This window comes from Candoia aspera, chromosome 6 (genome assembly GCF_035149785.1).
Source record: "Candoia aspera isolate rCanAsp1 chromosome 6, rCanAsp1.hap2, whole genome shotgun sequence".
Lineage (NCBI taxonomy): Eukaryota > Metazoa > Chordata > Lepidosauria > Squamata > Boidae > Candoia > Candoia aspera.
Genome location: NC_086158.1, coordinates 83187811 through 83202590, shown reverse-complemented (window position 1 = coordinate 83202590; position 14780 = coordinate 83187811). Strand labels below are relative to the sequence as shown.

Sequence of the window (14780 nt, the reverse complement as noted above, 5' to 3'; positions counted from 1 at the left end):
GGCAACAGTGGCAGGATAGGGAATGGCAACGGGCAGAGCACGTGCCTTGCCACTGTATTTTTGAGTTGACTCAAGGATGCCTGGGTGGCACTTCATCTCCGTGCTGGGCTGGAATGGGGCTGATTCAACTTCGGATCTCAATGGGGTCATGAAGATTATTGTTTATCCCACTAGTATCTTCTTTCAGCTCTGCAAGATTGTTGTGGAAATAAAAGGTAAATGCGGAGAACACAACAGTGTGTGTTACCTTGAGCCCCCTGAAGGAAAACAGTAATTACATTTAAATTGGCAGTAAACATAATGTACTGAATGTATACATGGATGCTACTTCTAAAAGTACTGTTATTTCTGCACATTTCAGGCCATTTCAGGCTTCCCTGATGCAAAAATAGTGTCTGGCCTGCAGCTGATAAATCCCTTTTTGACTCCAGAGATAATAACTTAATATCTCTATTAATTAAGTTATCTCTATTAATAACTTAATCAAGATATTAAGTCCAAAATACTTTCACGTAGGAATGTGGAAACATTGAATTTCATTGCAGGTTGGAGATATAATTTTACTGAAGTTGGGTTGTATGATAGAGCTCTGGACATCAAAATGAGTCAGACCAAATTCTTCTGAGACCCCATAAATTATACAGCTAAATTTATTGGACCCATATAAACCCTGAGATCTTGTTACTAATGGAAGAACCATGAAATGTGATTTTTGATATGGAAAGCTGAGATAAACACAGGATGATACTGTGCTTTCAGCCTGCAAGTGTGTTTAGAAACTAAGCTTTCAGTGAGCATAATATGGAAAACTGAGCATGGCGGCTGGGATTTAGAATGAGCAGCATACCTTGCAGTCCTCGTGCCAGGAGCAGCCTGGGAGTAATTTTAGCACAAAGACTTCAAATGCTGCAGACAAACTGCAATTTTTAAGGTCAAAGAAGGTGAACGCTGTTATTAAATACATGACCAGAAAATAGTTGTACATTTAATTTTGGTGCAATGTAAATGAAAATCAGTTCTAGTTTTTATTCTTTCTCATCCTGTGCCCTGCTCTATTCAAAGGTGAAATGTGAGCCTCAAGCTGGGGAAGTCTGAGAAAGAGATTAAGGCAGGTTTCTTTACTTGTAATACTCTTGTGGGTTATTGGTGACTTTTTGTTTTAAACCTTCTCTTAAATTGAAGGTCAGAATAATATATTCAGTAGTTCAGATCTTTGTATTTGTCACCTTGCCCATTAACTCTACATCTTTAGACTTTTAACTGCTAAGAGTCCCTTCTCTGTCCAAGGTTCATGGGACTTGGACAAAGCTCCAGGCTTTCTCTGTGGTGGCCCCCATATTATCTATGTTACCCCCAGAGGCTCAGAAGGCACTCTCCATTCTTATATTAGGGAAAGTCTTGAAAACTTTCCTTTTCCAACAAGCTTTCAGCTCTAGCTAACACATAGATATCCCTCTATACATGTACATTTTTGTTGTGTCTTTTATTATTATTATTTTATTTTTGAACTAGTATTTCTGGATTCTTTTACTTTGCTGTGTATCACCCAGAGTCATAAGAGTGGGGTCGTTAACAAATATAACAAATCCATAAATAAGATGGTAAGCCATTATATATATAACTGGTGGATGGGGTAGGTTGAGGGTACATTCTAGACAACAGAAGGCATGTTTCTAGTAAGAGTTGGCATGGAAAACATTGGGGTATTGTCCCCTTTCAACTAGGATGAGGAAGAGGCTATTGGAATTGAGGAATGAGGAGGTGCCTTCCTCTACTTTGCGCAGCTTATAAAAACACAAGGAAACATGGGTGATGTTGGCACTGCCAGGGATTGTGATAAGGGTAGATTAAAGGGGTTAGGCCAGAACCCCTTGCAAATGTTTCATATGCTTGTCCACCTACATAAAGACATTCTGAAACTCCCTTTCTGATGCAGCCCATTGTTCTTCATGGAATGCCCACCTTTCAGGAGGAGATGGCTGGGAGCATGGGAACAGAGAAGCTTTGCTGCCCTCCTCTTTAGATCTCAGCCTCTTTTCCAGGGTCTTTTTACATGGTCATGTACCAGACCCTTACTTGGTTCAGAGTTTTATCAAACAGGAGTTGAGTAACTTTTCCCCTGGTTAACAATTAACCGCTTTTTAATTCTCAAGGGCCTTGAAATTAAACTTTGATGAAAAAAGAATTGAGAAGTACAAACATAATGGAGGCAAGCTGCTGGATGCTTGTTCTAAATGGTTGATTATACTTGTAGCCACTTTCTGCTGGTAAATAATTGAATTGGTGATGTTCAGAGAATCACTGAGGTGAATTTGAATTTTGGATAAAATTTGCCTGCCGTCACTTTTTTAAAATACCTTGACAATTTTTGCAGTTTAAAAAAAAAACATTAAACCCAAAACCTTTGATGGGATGGGGCAAGGAAATGATGTAAAATGTATATCCTAGTTCTTAATGGTTTAGTGTCTTGTATAATTAGAAGAATCATTCTGTCCTATTCAACAGAGAAATGTGACTTTTACAAAGAGAACGTCTGACCTTGAGTTCAACACCAAACATTTGTGACTCTTGCCTTAGCCACTTCTTTAGCAAAATACCTTTAACTCAATGGAATAAACCTCATGCTGCTTGGATTCCTTTGAATTCCTTTTAATCTGCTATGTTTTTGATTCCATCAGGCCATTGAGCACAGTTTTGAAAATTCAAGGACTAAAGTACGAATTTTTATAATTATTTATTCGTACTTTTTAATGGCACTGTCTACATTCCTTGATGGTTTCAAATCTATGTATTTATTTGTCTGTCTATACCAGGGTTTCTCAACCAGGGTTCTGTGAGAGGTCATTAGGGGTTCCCTGGGAGATCACAATTTATTTAAAAAATTATTTCAAATTTGGGCAACTTCACATTAAAGTGGTAAGTTTCATTCTTTATTTTTAGTTTAAGAACACTCTTAATGCATATATACAGGCCTACATATGAAACGAGTATAATTTTGTAACTTTCAGCCTATTATTTGAGCCTGAACGTGCAGGGGTTCCTGAGGCCTGAAAAATATTTGAAGGGTTCATCCAGGGTCAAGAAGTTGAGAAAGGCTGATCTATGCACACAACATATACATATGATATTGGATCAAATAGTTATTAAGACAGGATTGCTGATGCTTTTGCTATAATTTCTTCTCTCAGTGTTCTCTCCTGTGAGAGGTTGGTAGCCATCAATGCTGTTTTTTTCTTTCAATGTTACTGTATGAAAGAAAGTATTTTTTGTCAAAACATAGGCAGCTTTTTCAGCCAGAATATGCATTTTCTGCTAGGACCAAACATCTCATTTATACTAGCTAGTGAGCATGTGGCTGGCCTCTGTGCTTGGAAGCTAAGCAGGTTCAGATCTGATAACAATGTGAATGGGTGAATTCCAAGGGATAATAGGTCTTTAGGCTAAACTGGGTAGTGGAAAAACATTGAGGAGGAAGGAAACGCCAAAGCGTTTCAAGACTTTTGCCAAGACAACTTCATGGACGTGTCTGTAAAGTCACCAGGAGTTTGGCGTTTGACTTGGAAGTTTTACTTTCCTTGTGTAACAGTGGTTAGCTAGAAGCCAGAAAATTCAAAAGCAACAGAAAATAGATAAAATTTACCTAATCTTTTTTCTTTCCACCATTCAGCAACTCTCCTCTGCTAATACTTCTGCCTGTTTACTTCCTCAGCTTTTGGTTTTCCTGCACACAAAGATATCTGGATTCCCAATAGGATCTAAATTGGACTGCAACGTTGGCAAACAGTGCCGGCTGTTTGTTGGAAATTTCTGTTTATTGATAAAAAGCAAACCCAAAAGAATGAGTTGGAGCTAGAGGGGACAGGGTGACAAAAATCACTTTGGACCAAACTAAAGCACATCTAAAAAACAGAAAATGTGTGTTTGTGGAAGTGAAAGAGAAAGCCTTGGTTAGAAATTAACTTTGAAAGGGAATCAGAATTCCTCATTATGCCCCTCCTTAAAGCCTAAGTTAATCCTATACTGATGTTAATGAAGATTTGCTTCATTTGACAAAGGAGAACCCTGTGCCTAATAAATCCTGCTGACTAGATAGTTCTCACCGCATTCATTCTTCCTCTTACACTTCATATGTTAATAAAGGAAAGAGTGGATCTTACATCTTCTGGCACAGATACATTTCCAATCAACAATTAATGCTGTTTTCCATAGGGTGGAACAAGTTGTTAGTAAAATTACATATAGCACAGTGTAGCTTCAAAAATTGAAATTAATAATAACAAGGGCTGCATAAAGGCTGTCCTATTCCAAGTACACATAACCATGGCACAAACTTTTCTTTTTTCTGTCAAGTCCCCTGGGTGTTACCTTCATCACATTCCCAGCCCAGGAGTGAGACCAGTTTAAAGTTGCCCTTTTAATAGCTGAAGTTAGTGGAAAAAACATCCTTAGCTATTACTAGCTTAAAAGCCCTGAGATTAAGCCAGTACACTGGAGCAGTCAAGGTGATGGACAAGGAGCAGGGAGTCCCAGGTTCAAACTGATGCTGTTGTAGGGCAAAAGGGGAGGCGGGAGTATTATGTATGTCATCTTGAACTCTTGAACTAAAGATGTACAGTATAGCTAATAAATACATGAATAAAAATATAAATTGTAGTGCATTGGTGATCTGGTGAATAATAGATGAACAAACCGTACAGTAATCTAGCATATCACAGGAAGTGGGGCTAGCAATGAAGAAAGTGGGGCTTGCCATTTAGACCAATTAAATGGCAAGTATTTTTTGAGGTCAAAAGAAACATTTAAGTAGTAAGGCAATAGCTGCGTGGTGGGGGGGAAGGAAGCATCAGTTCAAATAAACTGCAATACAATATACGGTAAATGATTGTAATAAAGACATTTATTCCAATCTTTAATTTTTAACCGTGAGCATCCAAGACTAAGCCAGACCTGGAAAGAAACATTCCAACTTCATGTGAAATTCTCAAGCAGCCGGAGGATTGGGAGATAATTTAATAGGCTTTCTGATTTAAGAAGATCTTCAAATTGCAAATTCAGTGAGCAGAAGGGACTTAATAGAAGTTAATCAAATGTTAGTTGTATACGGCCCTAATCTACAGCAAATTATTAAAATCCACTGAGATACTTATTATAAATTAATTGTAGCTACCTAGGACAAGTTCCTTGCAAATAATTTAAATCCCATCAATTTCAGTGGGATTTTAAATGTTTAGTTTTCTTTGTAGCAAAGCTTTATAGCAAAGCTTTGCCTTTGCGTTGTGTATAAAATGTGATTTATAATAGAGTCTTTCATGTGTGTGTGTGTGTGTGTGTGTGTGCGCCTTCAAGTCAGTCTTGACTCCTAGCACCTGCCTGGACAAGTCCTTGCAGTTTTCTTGGCAGTATTTTCAGAAGTGGTTTGCCTTGCCGCCTCCTTCCCAGGGGTGAGGCAGAGGGACTGGTCCAAGGTCACCCAGCTGGCTTTGTATCTAAGGCCAGACCACGACTCATAATTTCCCAGTTTCTAGCCTAGAATCTTTAACCACTACATCACTGGCTCTCCTCACTCACTTGGGAATAAATCCTACTGAATAAATCCTACTGAAATCCTACTGCAGCTGATTCATCATCCTTTAGTTATCACCTGTTGTTTACTTCCCTTTTCTCCATTCCCCCCTTTTGGGGGGGGTGTCTTACCAGGGACATTCCATTTAGATGGAAAGTCCAGAACTGGAAATACAGATCTTCAAAGATATGGATCTCTTTGAAGTGCTTAACTCCCACTTTTGGGGTGTCTCTGTTATCTCCAGTAAAATTCAAAGATCTCTTTTAGACCTGAATTAATTATATGTATTTTTAACTTTTATTTTACTAATCTGCTTTTGAAAAATCTTCAAGTGCAGAATTTGAGGATTCAACGCCAGGAGGAAGCATATTTTGATGTGTGTAAGAGACAGCATACCCTTGTATAACTGAAGTTTTGATATTTCTGCCTAATAGATTATCTCAAGGGAAAAAAATGATGAAAAAAGGTTTTAAAAATAGGCCAAAGACTAAAGGATGATATTTTCTGAATGGTGCTCTGTGACAAAATTGTAATCAGGCACCCTGCATATTAAAAGGTCCATCTGGAAGAGCCAGATTTTCTGTAGGCCTTAAATATAACCAGTATTTACCTTTGATAACATAAAGGTGACATTGAATTCCCGCGTAGAACAGATCTGTTAACCATAACACTGAAGAGCTGAGTTGTGCCACATTTGAATTTGAATAAAAAATAGAAATGTAATATCTGCCCAGTCAAGGCACTGCTAATCCAGCAATACTCAAGTTTCAGGGAATAGAACAAAACATCTTTTTGTGTTGGCAAAGTGTGTCTAGAGACTTTTTATTCACTGTGTATTTTTTATCTCACTCCTGTACTGAAGATGGCATTCCCACATTTGAGTTTCACTCTATGCTCTGAAAATGAGTCCTCATGTTGTGTATGTGTGAACAATTAGCTGAATTTGTATAAACTGGTAAAATCATTTGTGCATCAATTAAACATTAATTCTTGGCATATTGCCTAGAACTGCTTCAGTAAATAAATCTCTCCCCCCCCCCCGCCATTTTCCCCCTGTATTTTAACAATCAGCAGAGTTTGGATTTGCTTTCCATCATGAATGACAGGTTCCCTCTTTCTTGAGGCCAAAAACATATACTTGGTAAGCTTTAAAGATAAGTTACGAGAAGTTGTGCTTCATTTCTTCCTAATATGATCATATGCGGTATATATTTAGCACCACTCCTTCCTAAATGATTTTTGATGCTAGATAATTCAAGCTTATAGGACTCTTGATGTGGGAAGAGACGCTAATCCAAATTTGTACAGAAAGGAAGCTGGCTTTCTTTTTTATGAATATGGGAAAAATTTTGAAGGAGCACATTTCCATTCCTCAGAAAAGAGATCACGTGGAGTTTGCGAATGTGATATCAATTGTTAGGAACAGAAGAATTGGTAGGAAAACCAAGATTTGCATAGGTAGACATGAGTCCATGAAGTAGCTGATGTTGTTCATAAAGGCTCTAGGATTCCACAGTGCATTCTGAAATGTTCAGGTTAATCTGTCTCCTTCTCCTTGACCCACCTTGTTATTTGTCTGCTGAGAAAAAGGTTGGATTTAGTAGCATTTTGGAATTTTGGAATGTGAGTAATGCGTGAAGGACCTGTTATGACTTCTGCCTAGTGTTAGGCTGGGGAGACAGAAGGGCTCTGAGGCAGATGAAGCATTGTTCTGCCTCTGTCTGGGTTCAGGCTTTTAGTCAATCCCCAACTGCCACATGTCAAACTATACAGCAGAATATCACATACTGTAGAATACTAATCATGAAATGGTTCAACCCTTCTTCAGCAGGGACTAGAACCTTGTAGAGTGTTGTGTTCTTAATTGCTTTTTCATTGTACAAATATTGGACTGGAATCATAATGTTAAGACTTGGTTCTCAGACTAATAAAGTTGCTAACTTCCTCTTATCAGCAAAGAGCCATCCCCCCTCTCCTGCAGAGTGAAGACTGTGGGGAAGACTTGGAAGTCTCTACCATTAATGTCCATTCAGATAGATTGATTCTAAACTGAAAATTCGTTCACTTGCTGGGATTCCACTACTGTACTCTTTCATAAATCTTGCTAAGCAGAACCCTGTGACTTTGAGTCCAAAGAAATTCATTCACTAGTACCTTTCAACATGTTCTCAGCTTCTCCACTTTGGGTGGTGGTGGTGGTGGTTGTAGTTTTACATGTTTTCAGTCATAAACTATTTCCCTAGGTTTGTTTGTTTTTTCTCCTAGTCTTTGTAAACCAAATTCTGTGCAAGAACAAGGTACCAACAGATTGAATCCTTAAACATTTTCTATATAGAAGATCTTGGTTAAACTTTATGAATGTATTAAAACATAAGGAATGGTAAAATGTATTGATAAAGCTTGTTTTGGAACTAGACCATTATCTATGATAGTGTTGATCTGTGTTTTGTTTGGTAACCATTTTATTCCTCTGTGAAAGACACTTTTGCCATGCATACTGACCAAGTAAAACATACAGAAAAAAACATTTAAGGTGTCCTTTCCAGAGAATTGTGAAACCAGTTCTGTTTACAGTAATCAGTTGCGTGTGTGTGTGTGTGTGTGTGTGTGTGTAGCCAGAATCCTCCTGTTCCATACAAAGCAAGCTGACCCTGATTTATATACCTGGTGGGAGTAACCTAGCAACGTCTTTGAGGAAATTATTCTTTGGAACTTCTCTGAAGGCATTCTGTTAAACTTAAGCACTGCAATTGGTAAAACAGAGGTCAAGAACTGCTCAACAGCTTCTTCAAAAGGGGCTGTTGTTTTTTGTTGACTTAAGAAAAGTGATCTCAGAGATTTTTTTTTTACCCTTTATCTGTAAATTGTGAGAGAGCTGTTTTAGGAATTGGCCTTACTGTAATTTCTAAGTCCAAATTGTATCATGTTGCTCACATATCTTAGAAAGGGTCTTATAACAACTTCTAAACTAACATGTAGGTTGGATGCTTCATATAATTCCAAGAAAGACTTTGAATGGTCCCTCATTGTCAGGCAGATCTTTTTAAAATATGAACAGAATAAACAGAGACCTGAAATAACATGTACTTCTGTGCTAAGGATTTGAATAAATGTATTTGCCTACATCATCTCCTTAATGAAGGATAAAAGACGTGTGTGTGTGTGTGTAGTTCTCCATGGCCGCAGAGGTTATCTAATCTAACCCTCTACTCATGCAACTGGTTTTAAAACTTCTCTTGACCAGCAGGAGGCAGAACATGACTGGGTTCATCTTATACTAGGACTCATCAGCCATACTTAGCCGCATCTTTCTAAGGGGTTCAAACGCTCTACTGGAAATTGAACACATGGACGTTGCACTTTAGATTATTATATACAGGGCAGTAGCAGTACGAGCTATCCAGGTCTTGATGTTCAGCAGTGTTGTTGGAAGGGATATAGACTTTATCCTTAGCATGGTATACAGGTGGTCCTTGTTTGACCACTCGTTCTGTGACTGTTCGAAGTTATGATAGTGCTGAACAGTTGGTACTTATCATCAGTCCTTGATGTTCCAGCTGCACCAGCACCCCTGTGGCCACGTGATAGCGATCTGGGCACTCGGCAACCGGCTCACACTTACGATAGTTGCAGCATCTGCAGTCACGTGATCGCCCTTTGCGACCTTCCCTGCCAGCATCCCACAAGCAAAGTCAATGGGGAAGCTGGCAGGGAAGGTCGCAAGTTGCTTTGGTAAGTCACTCGCACTCTCCCCCTCCTGGCAGCAGCCACGTACCTGCCTGCCAGCCTGCTTGTGAGCCACCTCGCTTAACAACCCGCAAACCTTGCTTATGATGGTAATGGGGAGTGCCGGGATTGCTGTCGCTAAGCGATGCAGTCATGTGACATTGTGCTTTACGACTGCATCACTTAGTGATGGAAATTCCGGTCCCAGTTACCGTTGTTAACCAAGAACTACCTGTATATAGTCCACTTTCCCTTAAACTCAGAGCAGACAGATTCTGCTGTTATATGTACATGATTTACATGACTATCCCCCCTCTTAGTTGGAGAGGGGGATTTTCTCTTTTTATGTAGCAGATATTCTGTGTGGTATTTATATACAAAATGTATAGGCCATCCCAGTCTGTTATGACTCTGGATAGCTTACAAAATACAACAATAAAAAATACAGTAGAAACACAGAATCTACCATTAAAAAAAACAGCAATTGTTTAAAAAACCAGAACAATACACTAGGGACCCATCTCCTACTCTAGCTTAGGGTTTTATGGGCTTGTTTAAATAGGGGAAGGGGGTGGCATACAAATTTTAGAGAAAATGTTCCAGAGGGCAGGTGCCATGACAGAGAAGTCCCACTTCCTGGGTCCTGCCAGGTGACGTTTAATCAACATGACCTGGAACATGCTGACTCTGTCAGACCATGTGGGACAAGTAGAAACTAGAGGGATAGGTGGCCCCTCAGTTAAGCAGCCCCTGTGTCATGAAGGGCTTTATAGGTGATAACCAGCACCTTAAATTGCACCCAGAAGCCTGCTGGCAACCAATGCAGCTCACAGAGCAGAGGAGTCATATGGGTATGCTGTGGCCTGCCCATAACTGCACATGCTGCTGCATTTTGGACTAACTGCAGCTTCCGAGTGGTCTTCAAGGGCAGCCTCATGTAGAGTACATTGCAGTACTCCAATAATGAGGTGATCAAAGAATGAGTGACTGTCTTAGCCTCCTGGTCAAGGTATGGGCTGAACTGGTGCACTTGATGAATTTGGGCAAATGACATCTTGGATCACAGCTGCCATCTGCTGTTTGAGCAAAAACTGCAAGTCCGAGAATACCCCCATGCACCATTTCTTAGGAGGGAAGTGCAGCCCCATTCAGGATCAGAGATGGAACCACTCCAGATTCAGGAGGTCCAAACATTCACAGCCACTCAGTCTTGTCAGGGTTGATCCTAAATCTCTTCTTCCCCATCCAGATATATACAGCCTCCAGACACCAGGACAAGGCCTTGACAGCATCACCTGGCCAGCCCAGGGCCAAGATGCACCACTGGGTATCATCAGCATATTGATAGCGAACCCCAAACTGATGGACAACCTCACCCAGCAGCCTTATGTAGATGTTAAACTGGAAGGGTGAGAGTATTGAGCCCTGAGGCACCCCACATAAGGGAGGTCTCTGTCATGATTTCTCCCCGTCAAGATAATCTGGATCTGTCCACAGAGCAAGGAGAACACTATGCCCCTACTTCCAGTCCCCACAACAATCCAGAAGGATACCATGGCTGATGGTATTGAAAGCTGCTGAGAGTTCAAGTAGGACCAGGACAGTTGTACTACCATTGTCTGAGGTCTGTCAAAGTCATCAACAAGCATAACCAATGCTCAGTACCTGCCCCCAGTCAGAGACCAGACTGACAAGGGTCTAGATAATCCATATCCCCCAGGGCCCTCTGAAGCCAAAATCTGACCTCCTCAGCAGCCTTTCCCAAAAAGAGCAGTGGGATCCAGCAAAGGCTTCCTGAGGAGTAGCCATACCATCACCTCCTTCAACCCAGGGGACATCACGTCTTCTCTCAAAGAAGCAGACACCACTGTTTGGACTGAACTACATGATGCCTCCTGGATGGCCTTCACCAATCAGGAGGGGCATGGATCTAATATAGAAATGGCTGGTTTCATCCTATTATTGGGACTCAGCAAACATATGTAGCTCTGGGATCTTAAGGGAAGATGGACTGTATGTACCATTCTAAGGATAGCTACTTTCTTGTGATTGCAAAATTAAGGATGAAAGTGGAAGTGACAGGTCTCTGAATGGCAAGTGGCATCCATTCCTGTTCTTCAAACCTTACAGAAATCCTGCCTCAAAAAAGGCCCCAAATCACCCTACTGAAAAATGCCCATTTTAGTGTTGTAAATTGGCAGCATAGTTTGGGGCTGTTTTTCGCATGTTGAGAACTATGTACGTAGTCTGGAAGTAGTTTGCTTCCAAGAGGCTCTCTGCTCCAATTCTCATGCTTAACCAACTCCCCAAAGTGAAAACAATGATTCCCCCCCAAATATTCAATATTGACATGTCATCACAGCCTCCAAGGGCCTTCCAAAATGTAGCAATTCTCATCTCCCAAACGTTGCCTCCTGTTGTGCTCGGCTGCAGTCTTTCCTACCACCTTGTGGGCAATGCCTAGCCCATTCTTTGAACTGGCAGCCAGTGGGTTTTAATGTTTGATGTATTGTTGGATTTATTATAAAGTTTTATTTATTATTTATTAATGTTTGATTTATTACTCACCGCAATCCCAATCCCTAGAACTAGTTTCTCTCATATTAACTTTAAAGCTTAGACCTTGCAGCAGCAACTGAAAAAAAAAAAGACAAAATATTCGAAAGAACAGAAACTAATTTTTTTTGTCCTCCCCTCCCCTTCTTTTTTTTTAGGTGATGTCTCTCCGGTGCATATGAATCCAATTTCACAGTCTCAGTTTGTTCCTTTGGCAGAAGTCTTGTGCTGTGCTATATCTGATATGAACGCGGCTCATGTTACAGTCACACAGGAAGCCTTACTGCATCAGTTGGGAAAACATTACCCAGGTAATCTGCTAAATCGTGGGTTGCTGATACTGAATTCAGCTCAGAAGGACTGCTGTGAGCAGAATGAAGCAGTGGATTCTGTCTGGGAATGCAAAAGCCATTTTCATTCCCTTTGTAAATCAAAATATAAAACATAACGTGTTCTAACTTGCTTTGTATCATCAGGGCAGTAGTAATATAAAACTGGAAATACACATTTGTATACACTGGCATTTTGTAGCTTAGGCTTCAATGTAACAGGAAACTTCCTCCCAAGAGACACACAGTGCATCTGTACACAAAGAGCACGCAGAGACGCGTAGCCTCTTCCCACACGTTGCAATGGCAAGAACTGCTCATTTGCAGCCCAACAGATGTCAGCCTCCTCCTCCTCCTCTCCCTGTTGCTTGCTAGCTCCTCTCAGCTAGCCATCCAGCAGTGACTCCAGAAAACTGCCTTTTTTCCTCTGTCATCTCATCAGGTCAGCTGAATTTATAAGAGATGCCCCATAATGAAAAAGGATTAGCAATGACATTTCTAAAATGTTCTGAACCTGCTTCTGTGCAGTGGATCTTCTGCTCCTGGGATAGGACACAATCAGAGTGTGACTCTTTGTTCTGATGGGCACTGGAGAAAGAGAGAACACGAAGGCTGTATAGAAGAAGAAACTTCTTTCAGGACCCCTTGTGGAACGATATGCCAGTCATCCTTTCTCCACACACGTCCAGGAGAACCAGTCTCATGCCGTGGCTAAGAGATGAAGAGGACAGAAAATCCTGGGTTCCAGTTTGGCCTTAATGCACTTAGTTCAGGCCAAGAACTAAGATGAGACAGAACTATTCTGTCTGATCTCTTCCACTGGATATAGGACAATATATGTTTTGGGTTTTGGGGGATTCTGGTTCCAGGGATGGGGTGGTGCTGACCCAAACAGACCCTGCGTGCGATCGGAGGGTCCTTCTGAGCTCATGACTCCTGCTCAAAGAGCAGCTGGTAGCCGTGACCAAGGGGGCCTTGCACAGCTTCGTCTTTTGCACCAGTTGCACTCTTTCCCGGATCGGGAGGCTCTGCATTCAGGTACTCAGGCCCTGTTTACCTCCCAAATAGATTACTGTAACATGTTCTACATGGGGCTGCCCTCAAACAGCATTCGGAAGTTGAGCTGATGTAAAATGCGGCAGAGCAAGCAGTTAGGTGCACTCCTCAAGCAGCGCATGTTACACCTCTGCTCTGTGAGCTGCATTGGCTACCAGTGTGCTTCCAGGTGCAATTCAAGGTGCTGGTAATGACTTATAAAGCCCTACATGACTACATGGCATGGGACTGGGATATCTGAGGGAGCGCTTCTCCCTGGTTACGTCTCCCTGTCCCATCAGATCCAGCAGGGGAGGTATGTTACGGGTCCTGTCTATTAAGGAGTGTCATCTGATGGGACCCAGGAGGAGAGCCTTTTCTGGCATGGCACCTGCCCTTTGGAACATCTTTCCCTCAAAACTCAGATGGGCCCCTACCCTTTTGGCCTTTAGGAAGGGCCTGAAGATATGACTGTGCCACCATGCTTGGGGGTATGTTCGTAGTGGTGAGTCTTGTCAATGGTTATACTGAATGGGATTTATTTTATTTTTATTTTTATTTTATTTATTTTTAATTTTTATCCCACCTATTAATAAATGATTGGTATTCACCTGCTGATTATGATTGTTTTGGGTTTAACTGAATTTTTAATAGTGCTTTTAATACAGTTGTATGTTTGCTGTATTTATTTATATTTTTATTGTTTTTGTTGCTGTTTTTGAGCTGCCCAGTCACATATGTGAGTTGGGCAGCTAGTCAAGTCAAGTCAAGTCAAGTCAAGTCAAGTCAAGTCAAGTCAAGCAAATATGTTAGCTACCACACTGGTCACTGAAATATCAAGTCCCTGGCTAGCAGATGCTCAGAGACTAGATCCAACACGTTTTAAAATAAAAACTTCTTGGTTCTAACAAGAGGGAGTACGTTCATTGGTTTTTCCTTTTTTCCTTGGCTTCTTTTAGATCATCCTGTGCCTAAAATGCCACTGAGCTTTCTCTGGCTTCGCCAGCACACTCCTTCTCATTTCTTTGTTTTCATGCCCGTCCAGATTTTTGCAGTCCAGATATGATAATTCTAGGGTTGACTAAGCAGTTTGCTTCCTAATCCCCCAAACAGTTTCAATAACTTGTGCAGTAAAGTATTGTGGTTCTTATGCTCGATAGTCTTGCAAGAAGTACAGAATTAGTGAACATGGAATGGGTCAACTCATCATAAGCTTCCACTGGAACAGTGTTTTTCAACCTTGGCAACTCTAAGATGTGTGGACTTCAACTCCCAGAGTTCCCCAGCCAGCTATGGGAGTTGAAGTCCACACATCTTAAGAGTTGCCAAGTGAGAAACACTGCATTGGAAGAAGTCACTGCTTACTTTGTAGGCCATTCACAATTTTTATTATGTATTTGCTGCCCACTACTGTCCAGCTGAGAGAAGACATCCCATCACTGGCATTTAAAGGTAAAATCTATTCCACATTTGACTCCTGAGTATATAAAAAAACAATAAAGGTGGGATAGAAAATCTTAATAAATAAAAATAAAATAAATACAAAAGGATGTATAACAAAACATTACAAT

At 40.8% G+C, this 14780-nt stretch overlaps 1 protein-coding gene across 1 annotated transcript in view; it reads left to right on the top strand.

Moving 5' to 3' along the window:
• STOX1 (storkhead box 1) overlaps positions 1 to 14780 on the top strand; it is a 34418-nt gene that overhangs the window by 14717 nt on the left and 4921 nt on the right. Inside the window, exon 2 of the mRNA XM_063307542.1 lies at positions 12004 to 12156. Coding sequence (XP_063163612.1) covers positions 12004 to 12156 — 153 coding nt within the window. The remainder of the gene's footprint in view (positions 1 to 12003; positions 12157 to 14780) is intronic.